Source organism: Lissotriton vulgaris, chromosome 3_1, assembly GCF_964263255.1.
Source record: "Lissotriton vulgaris chromosome 3_1, aLisVul1.2, whole genome shotgun sequence".
NCBI classification, from domain to species: domain Eukaryota; kingdom Metazoa; phylum Chordata; class Amphibia; order Caudata; family Salamandridae; genus Lissotriton; species Lissotriton vulgaris.
The window spans coordinates 1,104,027,073-1,104,054,331 of record NC_141689.1 but is presented as its reverse complement, the minus strand read 5'-3'; the positions used below and the strand labels follow the sequence as shown (position 1 = coordinate 1,104,054,331).

Genomic DNA, 27,259 nt, shown 5'->3' with positions numbered 1-27,259 from the left:
ATTTAAAGAATCCTTTTCTTGCCGTCAGCCATGTACTTTTTACTCTGGTATCAAGGTTGCTACTGGTAAGCATGCTGCCTATACTGTTAGCTTTTCTAAATGTAACAGCCGGAAAGTTGGGCAGAAGTCTACCAATCACAAGGTCCCCCCTCACGATTGGCCAATTTCTTTTAACAATGGACCTAATCTGTTTTTCCTGCCGGGAATAAGACAAAATTACCCTTGTCGGTTCCTCCATACCTGATTTGATGGTCTTTTTAACCCTGTACTGCATAAGGTCCATTATGGCCACATTCCTAGATTTGGCTACTGCTATGTCAATATCCTGAGCTTTATATCCTCTGCTAAGAAACCTTTTATGGCTTTCTTTCTGTTTCTGTTTGCAATCATCCTCCTCACTGCATCACCTCTGAAAGCATGTATGTTGTATAAATGCTAGAGTGCAACTGCGGAGCCAGATATATTGAAAGCACTATTCGTCAGCTCAAAAACAAAAACCTTAGAACACATCTGTGCAATTCAAAATGATGATCATACGTATGCCATGACCAAACATATGAAAACACACCAAACTTCCAATTGGCAACAAATGAAATACTAGGGATTGGCCACAGTCCCAGTATATGAAAGAGGTGGAGAAAGGACCAAAAAATTAAGATGTTTGGAATCAAAACTAATCATCAGACTTCAAACCAAGCGGCCTATTGGTCTTAATGGGGACGAGGAACTACATGTACATTTGTAAATACCTACAAATCAAAACATTAGCCAGAAACAAGATACGAAAATAATATTGAGAACCCTGCTAGACGGTTTCAAAAAGAGCCGAAACAAATATATTCCAAGGCACTTAGCCGAGACGGAAAAACATTGATAAAGGGTTAAAAAGATGTGAACTTAACCAAACGAGAACATTGCCAAAAGGATTTACAAAAATATTGTACTTAAAAGACAATATTCACTGTAAATAAGATCACCTATACTGATGAGAACCACATCTCCCACAATGCATCAGGATGGTTGAGTGGGTAATTTTGTATAAATAGACACAGCACAAGCCACAATGGAGAAACTGACGTTTTTAGGCATCCATGCAGCATGTGCCAGGCACCCTGTTGTGCCTGGAACACGGGCAAGGATATTGCGGCACCACAGGTATCCCCATGCACTCATAGCAGAGGTCTTCGAGGAGCCCCAAGAGTCCCATTCCAGTTGCCTTTTCATTGCGGTCGGACCGCTATAAAAAGGCCTTTTGAATGAGCCATCGTAATCATTAAGGCGGTGCCTGAGCAGGCACCGCCCCTAATGTAGGGACTACAATCCGACTGACGGTCCTATGGGCTCTTTGAGCCATTGGAAGCGTCAGTCGTACATTCCGCCCGCTGCCTCCAAACGCCGCCCGCTGCCTCCAAACGCTGTGCATCATAATGTGACAGTTGGACCGCGGCACCGGATGTCTAATGGACCGCCACCAGCAGGCCATCAGTGGCAGACCATCCGACATCATAATTAGGCCCTTCGACTTTAAAAAACAAATGTTAGCCCACAAAGTATAACCATAGACCCAGCCAACACAAGGGGTCCCTGCAATGCAAGGGAAGAGCATAAAGTGCCAACTTGAAATGCTTTAGAAAATATGGTAAGCTCTCCTGGGTCATGGATTCAATGACCCAGGAGACTTACTTTATTATTTCTTTTGTATGTTGCTGGCAGCTGCTGCCACTCCCTGCAGTCCTTCACAACATGAATACAAATGGTTGATGGTCCCTATGCTCCTTCTAGGGGCACCACCATGAAGAAAAAATAAATTTTAAAAAAGCCTTCACAGAGCATTATGGGGCGCTCCTCGCAGGAGCAGTAAATAACAAATGAGTGGCTCCCGATGCTCGTTTGTTATTCTTTTTCATTTTTTTTTTATTGGGTGCCCCAGTGCCCACTTGAGGCACTCACAACATGGCATATATTGATGGCCATGGACTTTGAATTACAGCAGGAGCCCCAAGGCCCTAGCAGCCCCTGCTGGCCCCCCAGAAAGCACCCATTATGGGGACTGCAGGAGCGGGCCATTGCAGTTTTTCAATGTGCGTTTTTTTTAATGTGAAGGAATAAACATGGGAGAACAAGTTGCTCTCATGCTTGTTCCTTTACACTAATGGTCCAGTTCCCCATCAAATTCAAATAAATTGTTCAGAGTACCAACTTAAGATAGGTAACGATAAACTAATTTGATCAGTATTTCCTGTTCATTGTCAATTTAAATGTTTTCAGTCCTCTTAATCATGGCTTCTGTATCCCTAGCGAATCAAAACACAAGTCCATTAGTGCTGTCTGATATCTGGTAATGCACCACCTCTATTCAATGTATCCCCTTTCTTTGCAGTATTATTCTATCATATATTTGAGTGCAGCTGGGTGAAAACCCAAGGGCTGTATGTCTATTTTCTTTTATATTTGTGTGGTTGCTGCACCTAATCAGGGCTGCAGAATTGTGTTTTCAGTTTCACAAACATATATATATTTATATATATATATCTTCGAAGAACTCCACACCACTTCCAGCAAGCAATCCTGCAAAGCCAGCGAGAGAAGGAGACGGACCACAGAATCAGGTGCAGTAATTTTATTTTGCACAGAACAGCTACGCGTTTCAGGCTTTCACGAGCCCTTGTTCACGCTGTAAATCAATAACGTTTTTTGTTGCTTTTATAGAGTGTGCTCGCCCCTGACAGTGACATCATCCATCACATGGTCATAAACATAGAAAACATTCTTAATCTTATATTTAAAAAATAACGAAAAGCAGACCCTTTAACAGCATAAATGCCATTACATTTCTTTCCATAAAGTTAAAGCCTTTCTAAAATCATATTATCACTGGATAAATCCACTGTTAGCTGTTTGACATTGAGCAATTGTCTGTGTAAATACATCACAAAGTGAATAAAGGCTCAATTATTGGATATCATATGTGCTAGATCGTGGTAATCCAATATATGAATCATAAAGAAAACGACCATGGATGTAATGGTAAAATATGTGCAAAGCAGCAAATATATATAAAGTGCAAACAGATGTGCAAATTTTTGGAGGTGCAAAGAAGACAAAATTCGATATAAATATAAAGTGCATAAGACTGTTTGATATGTGAGGCGTATCAATATTGTAACTATCAACCATTGCAGAGCCCTGCAATAATTTAGTTAAAACCATATAAATTACCCTCTAAAATTCATCAAAACAGTAAAAAAGTGATACTATACAAAGTCAAAGATAGTAACGTATAAGTCATAAAAAGATACAAATTTAGAAAATTAGAAAATTACATAAAATGACCTATGCTATAAAGTAGAAATATATACACTTATCCAAAACATGATAAAATATTTCATAACATTTCCGTACAAAAAAGGAGAGAGATTTCATAAAATATTACACATGTTAGGCTGAGAAAGATAAATACTACGTATATATATATATATATTCACATTTGTATTATTGTTAACATTCATACTCTATACTTACAGTAATTGATGTAAAACCTATCAATAAATAGTGTAATTATAGTAGATAAATATAAATTCATTTTTACATTTTTACATATTCTGGTAGATGTTATATGAAAAGCAAGACCAGATGTTATTAGCCAATATTCCTCCAAGTCTAAGTCCTCAGAATTAGGGAACCTATATACTGGGACTGGGTGATGTAAGACTAAATATTATGACATATATAGGTAGGAATAAATAGGAATATATGAGAGACTAAACAAAGCTGTGCATTTCCTCAATATTGTTTAACCCATTCGACCACTTACTGTTGAGTTCTAAGATCATTTTTGTTTCCAATTGTCGTAGTAAGCGCATGCGATTGCCTCCTCTTTTGAGTATCGAGATGGCCCCCACCACATAGTATCTAAGACAATTTAGATCTTTTTTGTGAACGTCTTTAAAGTGGCGGGCCACCGGGTAGGATGGGTCACTATGGAGTATGGCCCTTAGATGTTGCAGAATTCTCACGTGCACCTGTAGCTTTGTGCTTCCCACATAATTTAAACCACAGGTGCACGTGAGAACATATACTGCAAAGTCTGTTTTGCAATTAAAATTGCCTCTAATGGGTACTTCATTTGTGCTAAAGGGAGTGGAATAGCTAGCTTTGTTTATGCCAAATTTACATGCACGGCAACTGGTGCATTTCTTAAAACCTTTATTGGGATGTAGCCAGGACTGTTTCTGTTTTGTTTCTGGTGCTGCTTTATCCAAGGCAGACCTCATATTACTGGCCCGTCTAAAGGTAATGTTAGGAGTAACTGGAAGTTGGTCGGAGAGAACTGGGTAAGTTAATACAATCGACCAGTTCTTATTAATAATAGTTCTCAGTTTTCTGTCATCGCTGCTAAAGGTTGTAATTAACCGTGGACAGATATTTGCATTTTCTGTTTTTTCTCTTACTCCATGTATTGTGGTAACAGGTTCTATTTCATCCTCTCTCATGTCAGTTCTTTTAAAAAGGCTATCTCTAGGTCTTGTATTAGCTTTCTGAATAGCTTTTTGCAGAATATCTTCTGTGTAGCCCCGTGCTCTGAAACGTTTGACCATATCAGCAAGGCATTTTTCAAAGTCATGGGATGTGCTGCAGATTCTATTCAAGCGTAGTATCTCACCATAGGGAATGCTAGATATAAGATGTCTAGGATGCATACTGGATGCATGCAAAATAGCATTCCCTGCGGTGGATTTAAGGTGTAAGGTAGACTTAATCATTGCATTCTCCACATATATTTCAACATCCAGAAATTCAAATTTGCTCTTATTAATATGGGATGTGAAATGAAGGTTTCGGGAATTCTGGTTGATGTCCTCCACAAATTTAAGGGCTTGCTGTTCATCCTCCCTTCACAAGACGGAAATATTGTCTATGTAGCGGAGATAACAGCAGATGCGGTTATCTACCCAATGACTATGTTGCCTCTCTAGGACCTGTTTCTCCCACCAGCCAACGTGTAAACACGCGTAGCTGGGGGAGAAACAGGACCCCATAGCCACTCCTCTGACTTGTCTGAATATATCCGATCCAAAGGCAAAGAAATTATTATTCAGGCACCAGTCAATGAGCTGAATGATCATTTTGTTATGTTCGTAAAATTCTATATTTCTGCTGGATAAGTAGTGTTTGATGGCTTCTAACCCTTGACAGTGACTAATGCTTGTGTAGAGCGATTCTACGTCTAATGTCAATAGCAACATATCATCACTCCATGTAAGATTCAGAATTTTACATAAGAAATCGCTTGTCACGTACATAACTGGGTAACTTTTTAACAAACTCTTGCAAGAAGAAGTCTATATATTCCCCCACATCCTCTCCCATGCTAATAATAGCGGAGATGATTGGTCTCCCTGGGAGAGGATTGATAAGTTTATGTACCTTTGGGATAAGGTATAACGAGGGTAACACTGGAAATTCAATATTCATAAATGTATACTCTTCTAGCGAAATCAAGCCTTCCAAACGCCTTTGTCCAAGCATTTTTTGCAAATTTTCTTTAGCTTTGGTGTATTCCTTTACGTTAGTCTTAACATAACAGTCTTTGTCATTCAGTTGTCTGGTGGCTTCCAATATGTAGTCTTTTTTGGGCCAGATGACCAAGTTTCCACCTTTGTCTGAGTTCTTAAATACTATTTCATTATTTTCTGCAAGTTTCTTCATTAGTTTATCATACTCTCATCTTGTGTGAATATCTCTTCTTCTTTCTGTTGTTGGTTGTTCGATACAATTTTTTAAGGTCATTTGTAACACACTCATGGAAAACGTCTATGCAATCTTTAGGCATCATAGGAGTGAAGTTGCTTTTTGTTTTAAAGGGACTTAGACCTGCTCCTTTCTGGAAGATATCAATCTTGTTTAGTCTGATTTGTGTCGCTTGGTCAATATCAGAAACTGACTCTGGTGTTTCTGTGGTGTTATTCAAGTCATGTATTGTCAGAACAGTTTCTGCGTCCGATGATAAGAAGGGTGCTTGAGTTGCAGCACCACCGTCATCTTTTTCAGTTGTGACTTTGGCATTTTTGAAGGCAAAATATTTCTGTAGTTTAAGCTTACGGATGAAGCAAAACACATCCACTCTTGTCATGGCGTAATTGAAGTTTTGGGTAGGACAGTAGTTAAGCCCAAGCGCCAATAACTGTTCTTCTGCCTTGCTTAAGGTGACAGTGGATAAATTGATTATTGTACTGTCCTCTACCGTCTTTTGCTCCAATTGCTTTTTTTCTTCTTTTTTTGCTAATTTTTGTTTGCATCTCCGTCTCCTTTCTTTTCGCCTTTTGTTTATTCTTTTTTTGTTTGCTGCCTTGTCAACAAAGGACGTGACATTTGAAGTCTCTCTTCCACTAAAAAATCAAGTTCCTCTGCTTAGTCTAGTCTGGTTGTTGGAAATTGATTGGAAAGAGCTGAATTACAACTTGAATCGCTTGTGATGGAGACCGTTTCAATGCTTGTTTGATCTTCATTGCTTTCAATTGTAACACTCATTACGTTCGGAATATGGGATGTTCCACTAGTAGAGTCATCCCCCGGTGGCACCATAGCTTTGCTTTTTTTGTTGCTATACTCTTGTCTCTTTTTCGCATTATATTTCCGTGCGAACGTGAGTATTTGGCCATTGTTGTAATCATCTTCATCACGGGCAAACTTGTGTGCCTTTCTCAATGTAATTCTTTCCTCGTGTTTATGTAATCTTTCATTCATTAAATCACTCAGCTTTTTGATTTCTTCACTTGCTCCTCTTTTGTTAATTTCCTCAGTTAGTTTTTCAATTTCCTCCAATATCTTTTCAAGAGCAATGACCGCATATTTGATTAAAATGTGGACAAAGTTCATGGAGGCTGACAAATTGCTCTCCCCCCATTCTTTCAACATGGCTGGGTTTGGTTTGTCAAAGCTGGGGGCTAGCAGGATTCGCAAGCCACGAGGAATTCTGCCAACTTCGGCGTATTTGCTTAGCGATCTATGCTCCCATCATTTTGTTATCTCGCTCTTTTTATTCCTTTCCAAATCCTTAAACAACTTTTTAATGTCCATTGAGCTAGCATCATTAGTATCTTCATTACGTGCTGTATTTTTTCTTTTAGTGCCAGACGCACTACTAAACATTTCTTCAGCCGCTTCTTCGCGTTGTTTCATTGCTTCTGTTTCTGCTGACATTTTTACTGTGCAATTGTGAAAGGCGACCCGGAGTTGATAGTGCCGGATCTTCTATGCTTCCTGTTCAATTACCTCCCCAACCTGACCGCGTATCGTCTAATCACTCACCGAATTGCAGGAACCATCCAACCGTAGGTCCTCCGACCCGCCCAGTCTAACGATTCCTTCGTCGGTTTCATCGCTATGGCAATAGGTCAAGGGGCAGCCGCTCAGTATTCCGCCACGGAGCACAGGAGAGGTTTGTAGGCGGCTGCCACTTTACAAGAGAGGGGGTCCGTATGGCAAAAACAAACCGGATTCCGCTTTAATATTCGAAGAACTCCACACCACTTCCAGCAAGCAATCCTGCAACGCCAGCGAGAGAAGGAGACGGACCACAGAATCAAGTGCAGTAATTTTATTTTGCACAGAACAGCTACGAGTTTCAGGCTTTCACGAGCCCTAGTTCACGCTGTAAGTCAATAACGTTTTTTGTTGCTTTTATATTGATACAAAGAGAGTGTGCTCGCCCCTGACAGTGACATCATCCATCACATGGTCATAAACATTCTTAATCTTATATTTAAAAAATAACGAAATAATATATATCTATCTATATTATATATATCAAAGCTCCAATTCCATTGAATACAGGCTTTATCGAACACCGGCGGGTGCCCTTAAATTCGTGAGGATGGAACTCACGTTAAAAACCAGCTCCAGTGCATGCGATAATATTGCACACATAGGCACTCATGGGGACTGTAATCCACTTTTATTCAACAGCAGACGTGTTTCAGCAAGTCAGCTTTTATCAGTGCTTGTAAAAAGTGTAACAGTGTCAAATGCAGGAAGTGCATTTAAAATGAGAATAGTCCCGCCTGATTGGCGTCTAAGGATGGTGGTAAGTAAGGAAAGACTTCAGCGATATTCGCTCCCCCTGGCAGCCATGTTTGTCGAATAATGTTTTAACGCATATTGAATCTATCAACTTTATTTTCAGGGAAATATTTCAATATTCAAAAGTTCTTACTTATTTTGGCGCTGCCGGTAAGGTGGAGGTCCCACTCAGTGTATTAGGATGTGCTCACCACTATGGCGGGCGCATCCAGGTCCCAGAACATTGCGGACGGTGCTGCTGTTCGCAATGCACATATGGCACGTAGTGCATTTGCATGCACAACATGGCAGGCACCATGCAGTGCCTGCTACATTGTGCATGGAAATGTAGGGAGGTACCATGGGTACCCCCCCAGTGCACATTTACCTTCCCCACACACAGAGGGGGCCCACATCCGGTCCCAGATCCCGGCATCTGTCAGCCTTTCCATGGTCGCCATGGAAAGGCTGGCTGACGCCAGCATTGCAATCTGGAGGGCGGTGCCTGCTAGGCACCGCCGCCAATTCACACATGCTGGACCACTCCGCCAGGCAATCGGGACAATTGCCATGGCAGAAGCATGGAGGGAGGTCTTTTTGAACGACGCAGTCAGTGAGCGATTCCCCCCGCCATCCTAATGTGGTGGGGGAAAAATGGGAACCAGAAGGCAGAGAGACTGCTACTGCCGTCCCGGCGGTGGTGGTCCCTCCGCCTTCGTAATGAGTGCCTTAGCCTTTAGGAAGATTTATCTGTCAGTGTCCTTATCTTACATGGAGTTTTGCCAGGTACACTGCTAATCATATATTGATATTGGCATATTTTATGAATCCCAATCAATTGGTATTTAAATAAAAAGAATATCTGAATTTTTTCAGCACCCTCCATTTGAGATTCTCTGTACTACATTTATGGCTGAAAAGTGTATGTTGCTTTTACTAAATAAATACATACATAAAATAGCCACTCAGTTCCAACCTTCTCTTGGACACTTCTTATGAGGGTAACTTTCATGCATAAATCACCTCGCCTCTTGGGGCCAGATGTACAATGGTTTTTGCTGTCGCAAACGGAAAGTCGGCCTGTTTGGAACATGCAAACCTGGTCTGGCTTAAATACAAACCCTATTTTGCGAGTCGGTAACCAATTACTGACTAGCAAAATACGGTTTGCGACTTGCTAGTTGGAAGAGGGGTGCCAAGGACGTTTCTTCCTAATAGCGAGTCCAAAGGGTATGTACTATTGTTTTGCAACTACATTTGCGGTCCGCAGTGGCCGATGATGTGCGCCGAGAATGAATCTGGGAACCGTTGTAGCAAAATCGCATCGGATAACACACTCACTGGCAGAGTCGCCGACTTGTTTATAAATAAGATTGCAACTGTGATTTGCTTCAATGAATCTCAGGTATATTTCCTCTTATGTATTGAAAAGAGACCAATATCAAACGCATCGTCTCTTAAAATTAACTACAATTTTTTTAAATTAAGATCCACTCCTCTACATGAAATATCCATTGGCTGTATATATTTATGGACGCCACAGTGACAGCGATTTTCACACTGATTTTCCAGGGTCAACCATTATAACTTGTATAGTCCTGAAGATGGTCTTGCAGACAACAGCTTAAAGCCCGAAATGTCGACAATTACACTCATTTTCTGTATAATGTCATCATAGGCTGTGTTCTTCAGTATCAATCAGTTGTTTCGCCTTAATTCTACCTGAAAAAAGTGTACACAATTGTTACTGTGAAGGACAAAAATATCTTTATTTCTCCACACCTAGGTTAATTGTGTGTTAAACTAACAAGTACCCTTTATTATAATTGTGTAAGATAAAATCCGTTTTTTAATATACACGCATGTTTTTTTTATATATTTTGCGATACTTTCTGATAAATTCTGATGTTTTCATACTTTACTAGAGAACCAGAATTGTACAAAAATTGTTTATGCATGAACAGCTTAAAATATACATAAAATAAATTAATCTGCAAGTGAGATACAAACACATACATTGAGTAAAGAGTACAAACTATTTTAAATTAGGTATTGAAACAAATCCCTTGATGGCACACCTACCAGTTCATACTATTTTCCCCAATTCGTCAAGGGTTGATTGGATTTCCCATTGTACTTAATACAAACGGACGAGGATAGAGGCCACAAAGGGAAGCACAGCAAGTTCATGTTGAGAACTCAGTAGAATGGAGTTCCACATTTCAAGCTGAACTTCCAACTACTCCCATCTAGGCTCTAAAGTACTTCTCCCCAGAATGGTAAAACTGAGTTTATAGCAGAAAGAGGGGCACAGATGGAGGCACATAAAAAGCTCATTGTGAGTCACTGCAATTGGAGAACCCGCTCTTGATCCAGTCCCCACTGCCCAGTCAAATTCTGCGAGTCTCCGTCAGTAGAAGCAGTGGGACTTAAGTTGTATCTTGAGCTGCTCTTATTCAGAATCCACGCCGAGACACATCAAGGCTGCTAAGTCAAACAGTGGGACATCGGACCTTGTGGTACCAATTCTGGCCAGAACCTTCAAGGTAGCCATAGGCAACATCTGGTGAGTGGGACCAGCAGATCCAGTTCTGCAATCTGCAATTAATTTAGTCCCCAGGGTAGGCTGCAATCATTAAATATTTGAAATGGGCATCATGGTGCACGCCTGATGGGAGCTCACCTAGCGCCCCTCAGACTTGGATCTCCTCCAAGCAACTCTCCAAAACTATTCTTAATAGTCCAATATAAAATTGAAATAATTTCAGTTTCACATTATAAAGAATCCAGTTCGTTTAGTATCTTTTATAGTGGTGAATGAGAAGCAACACCAAGGTTCCTAGTCTGCAGTTGCTCTTATGATGCATATCCAACAAACATATGAGTCACCAAGGGCGGTGAGGTCAAATGTTTTTGAGGGTGGTCTCTTTGAAGTCAATTGAAGTAAACACGTTTTTGGTTTGGAGCAGGAGGAAAGCTTGCAGGGCATGGGCATCTACAGGAAGCAGTTTGTACACTGGGGGAATTTAATTGGATTCCAAGACAAGTGAGGGTCCTATGAGGGGTATGCATAAACTAATTTTGCTGAGGTTCTTCTTTCGATATCAATTTTTAAACAAAAATTATAACAAATGTTTGTCAAGTGCCAATCATTTCTTTCTGGTGGAAAACTGAGCTAACCTATTCTTTCCTCTGAATATTAGCAGTACTAAGGCAAATTCTTTTTTGGATTGAAACTCTGTGTAGATAATGACTACCAAGCAGTCAGTCAGCACAGAGCACTCTTGTTACCCGCCAAGTCAGTTTACAATCCGAGCTGTTTTTGCTGTTGCTTCAGAGGCCCAATTTACCCTTGACTCATGAAATGCACATTTAACAAAATATTATCAGTTAGCATGATTTTAATTTAGGCCACACCTAATCAGGTTCTCTACAATGTTGATTTTATCTGAAATTAAAGAAGGTAACACAAATAGCATGTCCGTACCAGTGTATATTTCACATTATCCGTGATAGTGTTCAACCTATTAGCAGTAATTGTCAATACTTTGAACCCAAGTCCTCCTTGACACAGGGCCCTTCCCTCCCACCTTCATTTTCTTGGCTACCCATAGAGGCGTGCTATCTGCAGAGAGGTCTGGGAGTGGGAGGGGTGGGTATGAGTTGAGGTGGTGGGAATATCAGGATGGAAATAAATACTCCTGTTTGTCGATACTTGAGTAGGGTGGATGTGGCGAAAGGTGGCAGCCTCATGTATTTAGTTCTGTGATGGGGAAGCCGGGGAAGGCCCGGGGTGATGTTTCCATATTAAGCTTAACTTGATGAGCGTCTCCTCTGATAAAACAGTGTGCTACAAGCCCATGATGCTTTGCTTTGTACTGTGCCGCTCAGTGCTATCTCTTTTGATACACTGTCAAACACACCCAAACATTTTACACAGTGACCGCTTCATTTTCATTTACCTTCACAGATGGTCGCCTCTGCAATTTGTCGCTCAGATGATCATGTGCTCGAAGGTCTTCATGCGAACGACACATTTCCTGTGATTTTGGGCCATGAAGGTGCTGGAATTGTCGAGAGCATTGGAAGAGCAGTGACCTCAGTACAACCAGGTGGGGTCAACCTACACCATAGTGGCCTTTGTGTACAAATGCATTGAGGGAGCAGGAAACCTTGAAATCCCTGTGTGAATATTTCTGATGTATTTTACAAAGTTACTGTATTGTACATAGTTCTCATAAAAATATCAATGGAATGGAAATTGCTATTGAGAGCTGTCAATCAATAAGTATATTGTTAATTGGATTTATGTATAAAAAAGTCAGAGGCAAAGAAAGGCTGCCACAGAATATGATGGAAACAAGGAAAGGAGCCACAGAGCCCCAGTTTTATTACTAGAGACAGAGTTGAGGTGCATTGGGCCACTCACTCCCCTACGCCACAGAACCACTAACCATGTGGCACTATTGATAGGTACACTCCTGGTAACAGACAATAGGATCATTCATGCTTCCCATGGTTACGGGGACCAGCACAACAACAAGCAACCCAATTTCTTTGTTCACTCTAAAGGTCTCGTGTTGTTTTGCACTTGTTGCAGTAGTGCTAACTGTACTTTTATGTATTGTTTCATAAAAAGGAAGCTTGGTTGGGTGCACTGAACGATGCATATTTTAAAACAAAGTCAACCATATTTTAACTGTGGTAACTTGTAAACACCATTTGTTGGAGATTTACAAGATTTGTCAGAATCTTGAAAGGAGTTAATAATAGTTCATCACAATTGAGATGTGCATATAAATAATGCAGGGAACATACTCTTTCTAACACAAATAATAGGAGTGTGAAGGGCCGACAGTAAAAGGGACGGGTAATCAATGTGGAAGAGAAGTGGCTGGCCCTGGACAAGGAAAAATCTTCACCAGATTGGAATAATGAAAACTTACTGTAAGGTTTAGGGCCCTCATTCAGCCATACAAATGACACGCAGACACATAGGGGCATAATTACAAGCCCATATCGCCACCAGAACATCACTTCCAGCGATGTTGTGGAGGCTCAGAGGCTTCGCTTTGTTTACAAGGCAGTGTTAAGCCACTCAACGTGGCTTAAGTCTTCCTTGTAAATAGGCCACCCTTTCATGCTGTACTTAGCGTGAAAGGGGAGGGCAATGGGTGTTGCGGTTGCTGTTCCACCGCAAAACCCCTTGATTTTGACATTGCCCCCTATTTACATAGGAGCCAATGCCAAAATTAAGACCAGATTAAACCTGTTCTTAAACAGGCAAAACAAGGAGAAATTAAGCATTTTTCCTTGTTTTTGCTGTTTCCATGTGTGATGCATTGTGCAGCACACATAGAAACAGCAAAAGTCCATTGATTGTTTATGTGCAGGAAGGTGACCCTTCCTGCACATAAACAATCTTTGAAAACAAGCATTTGCAATGCAATCGGTCTCACCTTTGGGACCTTATATGTATTTAGCTATGCAGCACATTAACCTGGGTGCTGAAACATATACTGTTCTTTAACATGGAGGGAAAATAAGCACCAAACTGCGTGACACACTAGATATGGGAACACATGGAAAGAAATATTGCCTTTCAGCGGGAAATGTATAGTCAAAAGCGTTGGTTTTAATATAAAATCAGGGCCTTCGGTTGTCATATCACTGAAAATACTAGATTTAAAAAAATATTATTGTCTACCGGTGCTCTTGGAAGACAATTTATATGGACTGGAATCTAGAGAATGTTAAAGTGATTCTGGTATTATACTGATCTCTGCTGGTCGTTTTTTATCAAGAAAGTTAAATAGAGGCAGTTGCCAGAAAAATAAAAAAAGAAAGTCCCTCAGCAGAAAGCAATTCTGGTATTTATTGACCTCTACTGGTCGTTTTCTATCAAGACGGTTAAATAGAGGCAGTTGAACAAGCAGAAAGTATTCTGGTATTTTACTGACCTCTACTGGTTATTTTCTATCAAGACAGTTAAATAGAGGCAGTTGAACAGAAAAAAAAGTCCCTATGCGGAAGCAGACAAGTCCTAGGGCTGATCTCCAGAGCCCACAAAGTATAAACACATATAAGTATAAGTATATACTAAAGTATATACAAGTGGTCTCGAATGCTCGACCTAAAAAAATACATTTTGTAACTTCTATGTGTGCTGCAGTAAGCAGCACACATAGAAGTGACAAAACACAATTTAAAGATTGTTTATGTGCAGGAAGGGACACCTTCCTGTACATAACCAATCTTCCCCTCAACACAGTCATCCTGGCACTATGGTGCAAGGGTGCCTGCTTTGGAGCTAAGCTGCTAAATTTAGCGCCAGCGCAGGGGGAATCACAGAGCTGCACCATGTTGTTGTAAATATGGTGCAGCCCAGCATTTCTGATGTGGCGGAGTGTGACGTTAAGCTAAGGAGGCTAACGCCATGCTCCACCACTTCATTGTGAATATGCCCCATAGTGTATGGTACTGGAAGTGGCCAAGGGCACGTGCACCCGCCCCTTTTTATTTGCAGGGTCACCTGACACCTGTGATGGATGGGTGTGGGGTGAGAGTTGAGGCCAGGCCTTAGGGAGTGCTTGTTACATAGGGTATATACTGGAACACTAGGCAGTGTCCAGCAGATCTCTGCCTCCCTCCCAAACCTTATTGTAAAAGTAATAAACAAAGTCCAACCTTTGGGAAAGAAAAAACAACTAAACAAAACATCACTGAGTCTCTTCAGGCAGTCCACATGGGCACTGTTGCTCTGTTCCGCCTGGTCTTACAGTGTTGGCGTCTATTTACACATTTCACTAGGATCGTGCATCAGGAGCTGTGGTGGAGTCTGCTGCAAAAAATGAAATTGAAAACACTTTGTCTCCATGGATGGCCAACCTGCAAAGACAGAGGATGACATTGATGGATAGGAGTCTACCTTGAAGGCCATGATGCTTCCCATTGCCTGCTGGTAGAGCCACTTCAGATTTCCCTTTCATGCCAGGACTCCCCTCTCACGGGAACCTCCTTGAGCACTTTCTGCTGGGCTGCCACAGGACTGTGTGGACTGTGTGGGGCCTCTCATAGTCTGCACAAATGCTTTGCTGAGGAACTGCCAAAAGGACCACATCCAAGTCGATCGTGCAGCCACAAAGGGTGCACTGGCCATCAGGACTCCGGTGCACGTACCTTCATCAGGTAGTCTTTTTTTGTTTAAATCATTTGTATTAACTTTTTCTTTTGTTTGTTTGTGCACATTGGTAAATAAGACATACAGTCAGCATGGTACTCATGTAACACAGAAATGAACTGCCAGCGGCTAGGCACACTTGGACTGAGTACAATATAGCAATAAAAATTCAGAATACATCAATTACATTCAAGTTTAGAGCAATACCTTGAGAAAAAGGGGGATGGTGCTGCCACGGTGCGGCTTTGGGTAACATACAAAGAATATAATTAGCAGGGCATATTGGTAGGGCATCTCTGATGCAACAGGCGAAGAAAGGGAGGAAAGAGAACAGATTGCCAGTGACAGTGTACAGCTGAGTTGATGGCTACATGACAATGAAAAATTCAGTACGCAGTAATTACATCAAAGCTTGTGGCAATATCTCAGGAAAGACAGAGTGGTGCTGGCAAGTCGCAGCATCAAGTAACGTGTGAGCAATGTAGGAGTAGTGCAGTTCGCCTTCATCAGTTAGTCTTTGTGTGACCAGTCTCCGTCCACGAGCTCAGTGCATCCTGATGCCGGTCGTGGAGCTGCTGCAGACACATCTCTCATGTCGGGATTCCCCTCTCACCTGAATTCCCTGAGGCCCTTGACCCTGGATTGCCACAGGCCGGTGTGGATTGTTCAGAGCCCCTTAAAGGTCCCAAAACTGAGATCACTGAAGAAGTCTGAAAAGGGACACGACCAAGTCTTGTGCAACCCCAACGGTACAGTTGAGTATGTTCTCCTAAGCAGGCTTCAGTTTCACTGGGTATAATGTTTTCTGCCTCCTATGAGACCAGGGGCACCTTGCTACTCTCCAGGTATTTCACGGATATAGTGCGCCACATTGGATGTGCTGAGCTTCTTAGGTAACTTATATGATGCTCTTGATACCGATGACAATTCGTAAGACTGTCAGTGATCTTCCATGTGACAAGTCTGTCACACTCTTCTCTCTCCTCTTCCTTCATGTTCTTCTTTGCAATGTGGTACTGTGGCCTCGTGCCACCCTCTTCTGTTCATCCCTATTATGTGTGACGTGGCATTGTGCCACTCTGCTTCTTCTTTTTCCTCTTCTTCTTTGTGATGTGGCATTCTAACATCTTGCCATGCTCTTCTTCCTTTTGCTCTTCCACGAAGTGGCATCGTGCCACTCTCGTCTCCCTTTTGATCAAGCCTCTCGATGTGACGGACACTTTACATAGACCTCCTTGGTTATGTCCTACTCCTAGGACTGAGTCTCTCCTCCTCTGTCTCCTGACCAGGCCTCTCCCTGTGACCTGCTCTTCACAGTGACCACCCTGGCCACGTCCTGTCCTCTCTGTAGGACCTGACTCTTGTTCTGTTGGTAGGACATGACTCTTTTCCTTGTAGACCTCGCACAGGTCTTCTTTCTCCTCATAGACCTCTCATGGGTGTTCTTTCTCCCAGTGGACCTCTCATATGTCCTGTCCTTTCCCTCAGGGATTTTCTTGATGCTCCAATCCCTGGTTGGAGGGTCACCCTTCCTCCTTTGCCTCTTCTTCACTCGAGGATGCACTGCTTCCACCTCGGGGCTAAGCCGTCACAGCACTAGGTCCTTCCCAAGTGCAGGCATGCTTGTTAAGGTAGGTCGCTCAGTGTGACATACTCGGTGGGCCAATGATGGCTATTCTGTGCTGGGGTGGCCTTTGTTGTGCAACAGTCCTTCTTGTTCTCTGAGGACTCTCTCTCTCGCTCTCTCCAGGCCTGTCACTCTGCGCACCTCAGTCACTTGCTGTTGCTGGTTGGAGCATAGGGCACTGCCAGCCGTCTTTCCTTTTGATGCTTGCCTCTCAGTCATTTGGCAGCCTCAAGTGCAAGCTGTCCTGCAGGGTTAACTCTCCCTTCACTGCTGCAGTATTTTAAATCTTCCATCTCCTTCTGCAGGCTGATGCGCACTGCCAGGAACACTCACAATGTGATGCCAGTCACTTCAGGCACAGGTCGCCGCAGCCTCACTGACGCTATAGGCCTGTGCTACTCCTCACGGGCCTGCAGTCTTTTGTCAGCACGTAGTATCATGTGGCAAAGTTTCTGAGGCATCACTGGCTCGCGCCATAGGAGCTGTAGCAGGTACGTTGTCATCGAGCTATCTACTTGGGGCCATTGCTTTGTGAACAGAGCAGTGGCGTAACGAAACCTGAGGGCCCCCCCCCTGCAAAGTACATGGATGGGGCCCCCCTGACCCACCGCCCACCACTTTGCCCCACCACCCAAAAATCTGGTATATTTTGAATTGAAACCTCCAACATTTAATGAAATGCCTCTATATTTGCGTTCTCAAAATTCGAAAAAGAAAGTAAGAAACACTCTTCCCATATAAGCTAGACCATTTGTAACATTATTGTCAAGAGCAGATTATTTAATTGAGACAGGAATCAGAGCAATGCCAAGGAGCAGTTGTATTGTTTGAGAAACTACCTATTACTGAAGAACAAGGAACAACTACATAGGGTCTGAATTAGAATGGACATTGATGGAAAATAACTTGAAACTTTGAAAGACAAACCCAAATCTGCAATTTAACAGACTCGACTGACAATATACAAGAGCAGTACTCAAGATATAACCCAGTATCCTGCCAGCACCAAGAGAAATAAACTGGTGTGAATTTTCTGCATGCCACACACTTGTGTTTGTCAGGGATTTTGTAAAATATTAACCACTCAATAGTATTTAAAATGAACTCTGGATGCAATTTCAATATCTACCATCAGGGCTTTACTAGTAAGCAGGGCATAAACATGCAGGCACACAAGGCTGAGGATGAAAACTGCTTTGATGCATCAGAACATCGATGCAGATGTGTGTCTGTATTCATCATTTCGGTATTGTAAACAAAGCTAATTCTATGATTTCAGGTGCACATATTATAGACAAGTGAAAACAACACCATCAATACCGCATCATGTAGGGTAAAAACAAACCATATTAGCAAGTACCTAATGACAGAATCAATACTAACTGTAGCTGGTGAAGCTAAGGAAAAGTGCAAATTGTTTCCAAGTGCATAATAAAAGAATCAGCAATCCAGCAACATACAAAACTCAAGCATGTTTTGTAAAGAAATCCCCCTTTCTTCTTGCATCAAACTAAAAACACTTTCAAAGTGCCTGATAAAAACAAGTGACTGGTCAAACAATAACAAGCAGAACAGCATACAAAAATCAGATCTAACCAGTTTAATCGGACTATGGCCCTTTGGTTTTGTGAAATATTTCACAATGACTTTTTAAACAATAACAAGTACAGCAGGCAGCAGCATACAAAAATCAAACTGGTTTAGTCAACCAATGGTTTGTGCATGAAGGTGCAGATATTTCAAAGTCACTGTTAAAACAATAATAAGTACAGCAGGCAGCAGCATATAAAAATCCATGTACAGTACCCTTCCCAGGCACACACACATCTAGCGCAGAGTCACTACTCCGGCGCAGCACTGCACATCTACCTGAAGTAGGCCAATGGTGAGTCAAACACAAAGCAACTGAACTTTTAAAAAAAAGTGAGCCTGTATGCTTTACTCCAGTGACAGGGTAAAAAGGACTTGTTCACTACACAGTATGCTGCCACCACCACCCTTATGCTGCTTTAACACCTACGAAGGCTGTAGCCTTCCACCACTATAAGGATAGCACTTTGGTTGCCCCTCCTGGTCCAACAAGACAGTATACCGTGAGACGGACCTGTGTAATGGCGCACCCGCATGATACGTGCTCACCTACTTGAAAAAAATCAGCATTAGGCTCCAGTGCTTTCAATGGGCCGGTACTCACCGGCACATCTCAGTTTTCTCCCCCTGAGTACTGGAACTTGTTTTTGGGCAAGGATTGTACCGGTACTCCCAGAAACAGCAGGGCTCAGGCCCTGAAGTACGGGTGGGTGCAATTAAAAAATTACTGAAAATGACCCTTTCAGATGGAGCGTGTTTATGTGCCGCTCTGGCAGGCAACGGGCAGAGTATTCCTGCCCTGGGGTGCTCCTGCAGTGTTAGGTTCTAATTGGCTTCGCAACAAGAATGAGGATGTGGCCAGAGCTGCCGACAGTGGAACTGGAGAACCAGGTGCGAATCCCGATGTCGGCTCATCATCCTGTGATTCTGTACAACTCCCTTAACCAGTGGTGCTTATAAAAAAAGTAAGCTTTAATGCAAATGTTCTGACTGTCATGTAAAGCGCTTAAATTTCCATGGGCCAAATTTGCGCAATATCAAACTGCCAAAAATTAGGCCCTGCACCTATGACATTGGAGCTGATGCTTGCCATGTCTCCTATGTAAGGAGGCAGTTTGTTATTGTGCGAATTTGGCCCATGGGCATTCAAGTGCTTTACATGACAATCAGAAAATTTGCATTAAAGCTTACTTATGTAGCTATTGTTAAATTCCTTGCTCATAGCCACGCCCCTAACGGCCCACCTAGTCTAAATAGTGAGTACCAGCACTTCTCATTTTCCATTTAAAGCACTGACTCCAATTGATTGCCTCTCTCTTCTCATCTTTGGGTGATAGCGGTTCTGTTTACTCCAAGTAGAATGCTGCATTTGGAACCAGATGTGCCTTAATATAGAAGATTTGTATCTGCACGCAGAGTTCGGCTAGGGACTACGCTTAATCGTTTGAGTAATCATTCGAGGAAGAGGTAGCCTCGTGTCGAAGCTCAGCTTAATTATTCCAAGTTTCTAGAGTATAAATAAGGTTATTTGGTTTGAATAACTTGGGGAAAAGAGGAATCTACAACTAAGCATTTGAGGTGCTGAATCTGAAACACCAATACTCTATATAGCACGTCCCAATATAATGTTGTTAATATTCTTATACATATACATACTGCTTTAAATGGGCCGGTACTCACTGTTACTAAGTACCGGCACTTCTACATTTTCTGCTCTTGAGTATACCGGCACTTCTCTGTGTCCAAAGAGAGTACTGGTACTCATGGGGTAGCCTGCTAAGCTCAGTGCAATTTGGCATGTAAAAAAAATAAGCGCGACAGACTTGACTAGTCAGTCCGTTTTCGTGATCTGCCCTCAGTGTGCTAACTGCGGGGCGGCCCATATGCATTTATTTAGAGCTTGCTGGGACCCGCGTCACACTGTGATATTTGACACTCAGGCTCTGTGGCGGCAATAGCACTGTTGGTGTGCAAGCAGGCCCTGTTCATAGGCATATTGTCACTGTGGGAAATCTAAGAAATGATTCCTGCTGGCATAGCAGAGTGGGGATGCACTGGTTTGAGGTCAGATTGAGGAGGAAGGCGTTCTCAGCAGAGAACTAAATAAAATAAACTTAAACTTGAAAATTGAGGAGAAAGGTGCTGATAGTGAAATTGTAGCACAGCCGATGGGAATCTAGGTTAGTAATGTGGGCAGCAGCCAGGGATGGATTGGCAAAGCGCATCGGCCCTGCCTGAGTGTCACCTGTGAGCTGGTTTCATGGAGGACAACCAACCACAATATCCTATCCGCCACACAGCCCCAACAATGGCCACCTGACTAGGCCACTATGCAGGGCCGGCTTTAGCGCTGTTGGCGCCTTGTGTGACAATGTCTGTTGCCCCCCGCAATGACCACCTCTGTCACGGATTCCCTCACTAGCACCCTTTAACGGTGTCATTAGTTTTATAGCACCACTCATACCAGTGTGAGGTGTCAGAGAACTTTACACCACACACACATTGCACAGAGACAATCATATGTGTGTAAATCAGTGTATAGGAAATGTTACATCAGATAGGACTACAAGGTGTAGTGTAGAAGTGACATGTCATTGATACTGGTTGGCAGTATACTTTGAGTCCTTATTCTGGAAAAGAACAAATTCTGAATTTAAAACGTAACATCATTGTTAGGGGTTCTCTTTCATAATAAGAATTATTTTCTTCCCAAATGAACCCTTTTTGTAAGATTAGGATGATGAAAGACTGGGCAAAAAACCTTTAGCTCTAACATATACCTTGCAATTTGCATGCAGCTCTAGGATGACAGTTAATAGATCAATGTTCTATATTAGGATTTTGCCTTAGAAACAACAAGTAACAAAAGGAGCTTTCTTACAGAAGCAGTTACCCACTGACCTATTTACATTATATGCACTTCGTTATCTGCATGGTACACGTTCTTAGCAGCAGGTATCTTAACCCTCTGCACTACCTTAGGATGAGTCAGAACTTCCACTAGACAAACCTCCCGTCTCTTTCCAGGAAGATGATAAATCACCTGAGTTATATTGACGTGTTAATTGATGTCTGAAAATTGCTGGAGGCCAGGAACACGGCAACAGGTGCTTTTAAAATGATAGTATTCATTTTTTTAAAATAACGCCCCCACCCCAAGTCAACGTCCGGTGCAGTTGTACCGATCGCACCACCCTAGAGACGGCCCTGCCACTATGGATTGTGTAGACGGGTTGCAGCCAAAAAGGCTGTGCTTAGAGGTGGGGAACTGAGACAAGTGAGAGGCCAGTTTTGTGGCTGTAGTTTTGGGCAGTCTTCACCTTAGCCCAGACCCCAAAAGCAGTGCTATTCCACATTCCTACCTGCCAGTCGGTCACACTGTGCCTTAATTGATGTGGTCGGGGCGGGGCAGGTGTTCCTCTGGTCATTAGCCCATTCACAACTCAGCCACTGTGGGACAAGGTGCTCGGTAGGTGGAACAGCTAAAGACAAAAGCAGTGGCAAAGGCAGGCGGGGGAGAAGAGAGTGTGAAGAGGCTGAGAAGCCACGAAGGGAGGCCAGTCCAGGTGTGTGGTCGTTCGGCAGTCTAAAGGTTGTGTTTTTCCCATGCTCCCTCCCAGGCAGGCGCTTCACATTCATTCCGTGGTTGTCGGAAGTGCAGGTACTATTCAGAGGCCTTCCTGAAAGGCCAGGTTTGGCTCTACCTTTTAGGCTGTTCCCAAGTTAGCCCTAAGGGGCTAGCCCAGTGCAGAAGCAATTTGTTTCAGCTGACCTCTCTGGCAGGCCATCACATTCAGGCAATGGTGGGTGTGGGAGCGTGAAAAGGCGCTGATGCCTAGCTGGGAGGCCAGGTGTGGTGTTGGCACCATTGGGACATTTTAAGCTGGACCCCAATTTCAATAATTAGGTTACCTGCTCATGTTCCATTTTTCAAACACCAACAGAGGTACTTGCAAAAAAGATCTGTGCTTTATCTGATAACGGTTTTGATTCATCATAAGGTAGCACAAAGGGTTCATGCGCTTGCTGCAAAACACAACATGCTGATCCCAGATTTGTATTTTATGTACATAGGCATGTGTGTTACTAGTTTTGGACACCAATTAAATCTCAATCAAATCAAATGTGTGCCCCTGGCCCGGTCCCTTAGCACTCCCCGTAGTCCAAACCCCATAGCCCCCCTTCACCCAAGCCCCACCCCCTAATCACATCTTAATATTTAAAGAACTGCATATATATATATATATATATATATATATATATATATATATATATATATATATATATATATATATATATATATATATATATATATATATATATTCACTGAAAAAACCATAGGTTATAGACCATATATAATTAGGAATTAGCATTTACAAAACCTTAATTTACTCGCACAAAACCATTCAAATTCGCATATATAGTTAGTTGTGCTAACTATATATCGCGCACCCGCAATCCACTGCTGATGATGTCACATATTACATCATTCATGACATGGTCAGTGACATCACTGATGACATCACTGATGACATCATCCAGTGACTGTATGTTTCTGTAAAGTTAAAATATGTCTTACATATTGAAGAATGAGTGGATGTATAAGTGTCTGGATGAAGGATTTAGTAGGTGCATGACTGACTGTATGAGAGAGTGATTAAATGTGTCTCACTGAGTGCATGGGTTAGTGACTAAACTGTCTTAATTTCTGCATCATTATATCTGTTGTTCTGTAAACTGCTGCATGTGTTGATCAGTAGCTATATGAGTAACTATATGGGTTATTGATTGGTTGCCCAAGTATTTGTATGGGAGACTGAGTGTGTGTGTGTGGGTGACTGGGAGGTGTGTGACTCTGTGCATAGATGTGTGAGCAGTTGATTCACTAGATGTATGGGTTCAAAAGTGCATGTGGAAACAGCTGTATGGGTGGTTGACTGTGTGCATGAGTGTATTGGTGAGTGAATGGATATCTCAGTGCTACATGTCAAAGTAAGTACATATGTAAAACACAGTACATGTGAGAGTTGACATATATAAATAACTGTGCATAAGAACCAGTGAATGTGTGAGTGGCTATATGGATCATTGTGAACTTGTATCAGTGATTGTATAAGAGAGTAAATATGTGTTAGAATATGTTTCAATAAGTAAGGTGTGTATAACTGTATAGTTGAGGAAATGGAGGTGTGATTGATTCAGTGCATGACTGACTAGGTGTGTGAGTAACTCCATGGATGAGTGATAGTCTGTGAGTGTCTGTTTACTCTGAATGTATCTAAGGTTATATTAGAGTCTGAAGAGGTTGATCGTATTATCACATGATTGATGTCATCAGTGATGTCATCATTGATGTCATTTGGGTTGTCATCAGTGATGTCATCAGTGATGTCACTGACCATGTCATGAATGATGTAATATGTGACATCATCAGCAGTGGATTGCGGGTGCGCGATATATAGTTAGCACAACTAACTATATATGCGAATTTCAATGGTTTTGTGCGAGTAAATTAAGGTTTTGTAAATGCTAATTCCTAAATATATATGGTCTATAACCTATGGTTTTTTCAGTGAATTTAAATGGTTTTTTAATAGCAAATAAGAAAAGCTGTAAAATGTCAAGTACGTGGTAGGTAAAAACATTTTCGTATTTATGCACGCTGATGTGCTTTGAACGCTGCCCCCCCCCCCTCCTCTTTTCTTTTAAAAATTGGAAGAAACAAAAAGTATTCCCTTCCATAAATAACCCAAGACTTTTATTTTGTTATGGCAAGGGAACGAAATAGAGAATAAACTATAGTTGGTCATCATGGGGTTTAAAGGAGGGATGGTTCTTCACCAGATTAGATATTTACCCAGACCCTCATTCTCCAATGTGATGAACTAGGCTAAAATTCTTCTGATGCCTGCACCCTGTCACAGAATATCACCCTAAAACATGGAATCTCCCAAACACCAGATTGAGTTGAACCCCACAGTAAGCCTTATTTCTTCAGGGCCTCAGAATTTCCTTTGCTTTGCTCATGGAAATTGTGGGATATAGGAGAGATAAGGTGTCACCATTAAGAAAGGGTAGTATTTAAATTTGCATATCAATTATGTTTAACCTTTTAGACATATGATATGCTAGCTTGAACTTATGCTTTACATTTGAAGCCGAATTCAACAGCTTAAGTAAGTAGGTTTTCGTAGTTGTAACTTTAAAGGGTGATCTAGCAAGCTGTAAAGATTTTCTAAAACAGTGGAGCGTATTTAGTTTTTTAATATACAAGTTTATGAAACGATTACACAAATGAAACATTTGTGAGTTTTAAATTTCCGGAGAAATATAATTCACCAATAGCTTTCTCTGTAGATGTTTTTCCATTAACAATCCCAGTTCCATCACCCGCCCAGGATATCACTACTGTTAGTTGTCATTGTTGCTTCTGTTTTAATAAAAAATGTTTTAAGGTGTTTACTGTTTTTGTTGCGATGTATATATTTATAAGTTATTAAAGTGTTATAATCCTACTAATTTTTTATCGATTATTGCTCTTTGAGATATTCCCTGTCTACAAACAGAGAAGAATAGGAATATTCTGTCTCCCTTTGCAGATAGCGAAGGATAGGTAATGCAGACTTTTGTCCCCCGTTGTAATCCGTCATTCCTGTTTTTCTCCCCACTGATTGATTGATTGGCTGGACATTTATTGTTCAAGGAATAGTTATTTCGAGGTATTCTCTGTTTGCAAATAACGTGGAATAGAAATATTCTGTCTAGTCTTTGCAAGTAGTGAAGGGTGGGTAATGCGGACCTTTGTCCCCCGTTGTAATCTGTCATGCCCATCTACTCCCCACTGATTGATAAACTAGTTCCACCCGGACCATTTATTAGAGGTACATCATCTGGCTCAACCGGAGGGTACCCCTAATAAAGAAGACATATGTAATATACAAAGTAATCACTGTATCCTGTTAAACAGAAACTTTAGCATGAAACACACTTGAAAAGGAAGGGAAAGAAATCGAACAAAATCAGTAGGCCACTGATGACTTTTTGACTTCGCTAGAAATAAGAAACATGAAAGTGGTGAGAGAAGCCAAGCTTGACGTTACGGCAGCCACGAGGTAGCTAGGCTCAGCCACCCCCCCACTGCTCCAAGCATGTCTGTCCCACCGCCCGCCACGCCCAATAACGGTAACATGAAATAGATGCAAATCAGCAGATACCTACCCCCATTCCGGAAACACCGGAAGTGCAACAGGTTCGCGGCTACGCCCATCCGGAAGACGAGGCCTTCGGCACGTGTAGGGCGGGTCCTGCTGGCAGCCGTCGGCCGGGGAGGTCGTCGCGTAAGGTGGGCCAGGAGAGGAGCCGAGGCCGACGGGATCCCTTGTCCCATCCTCTTCTTTCTTCAATAATGGCTGCGACAACGGGGGGGGGGATGTCTTGCACATGCCACCGACCCCCCCCTACCCTCGTATCTCCTGGTCTGGCCCCGGCTTGGTATGAGCTCCCCGTTCGGTCCTGAAGCGGCGCCCTGCAGGCCACGGGGGGGATGTCTTGCCTCTGCCTCCGACCCCCCCTCTTATCGCCTGGTCTGGATATCACGGATATCAACGCCAGGTGTCGGCGTGGGGTGCGCTGGGAGGGAGAGGCGGCGCGAACAAGCCTCTCCCACCCCCCCAGGTGGAGGCCCCTCAGCTGCACCCCCAACGCTCCACTCACCCAACAAAAGGTCTTGTCCACTATTGCGAGGCAATGATGCTCCGCTCACCCAGCGGGGGTCTCGTCCACTGTTGCGGTGCAACGGCGCTTCTGAGTTCAGCTAGAAAATGAGTCCTGCGTCCAGAAACATTCTCCTCGACTTTGAAGATTCTATAAGAGCCACGGGGGCCCCCGACCCCCGCAAACACCCCCGATGGGGAATGACTGCCATGATCACCCACGGAACGACCACGACGTAGCCGCGGGACGTAGGCGCGCTCATGCCGGCGCCGGCCTCAGTCTTGAAATGACCAAAATCCTGCAAGACTACCAACTTGATCAGTTCCGGTGGGACACCAGTATGACCTGGTAGGAGAGATTGTTGCCTCCCACCCCACTTTGACTGATGGTTCATGTCGCCAGTCCCCTCTGCTACCCTTCAACGAAAACTTTTGGACTGCCGAAAGAGGTCCCGGTCCAACCACGAGTTGGTGGAGACATTTTGACTATACTTGGACCTTCCTGACCTCACCCAAAATGGCGCCGGTACAAATGAAACTCTCAACTCCTTGTTGTGCCCCGATTGATGAGCCTTGATATCATGAGATATGTATGCAGTTTTTAGCACATGAATTGATATGGGATAAAACTGATTATATGTTCGGACAATGAATTGATCCGGGATGGGTATTGATTATACGTTCGAACAATGAATTGACATGGGACGGGTACTGATTACACGTTCGGACAATGAATTGATATTAAGTTCTAATGCATCATTGATTACTGTATTTATTGAAGGTTCGAATTGTCGACACTTTTGGTACTTGCTCACAATGAATTATCGATATGATTTTGTTGCACTTGTCGCACTTTTTACTATGAAATCAACGACCACTGACTCTGTTATGTTTTCCACAAATAAATACCCCCCCCCATTTACAGTTCCAGCCTGCTCCGTGGCCGGCCCACGGGGTTGTAGGCCCGTATTTGTGCACCAACATTTTTATTAAAGGTTTTTGAAAAAGCAAACGTAGTTGTAACACGTAGATTGGTAAGTTTCGAATAAATGGCCACTGTTTCCGATATAAAAAAAGAAAAAAAAAAGC

The 27,259-nt window shown here is 42.5% G+C and overlaps 1 protein-coding gene across 2 annotated transcripts in view; it reads left to right on the top strand.

The window, feature by feature from the left end:
• LOC147727491 (alcohol dehydrogenase E chain-like) overlaps positions 1 to 27,259 on the top strand; it is a 523,815-nt gene that overhangs the window by 120,749 nt on the left and 375,807 nt on the right. For both annotated transcript variants that reach the window (XM_086961567.1, XM_086961568.1), the window contains exon 3: positions 12,032 to 12,173. In XM_086961567.1, the coding sequence (XP_086817693.1) occupies positions 12,032 to 12,173 (142 nt within the window). The remainder of the gene's footprint in view (positions 1 to 12,031; positions 12,174 to 27,259) is intronic.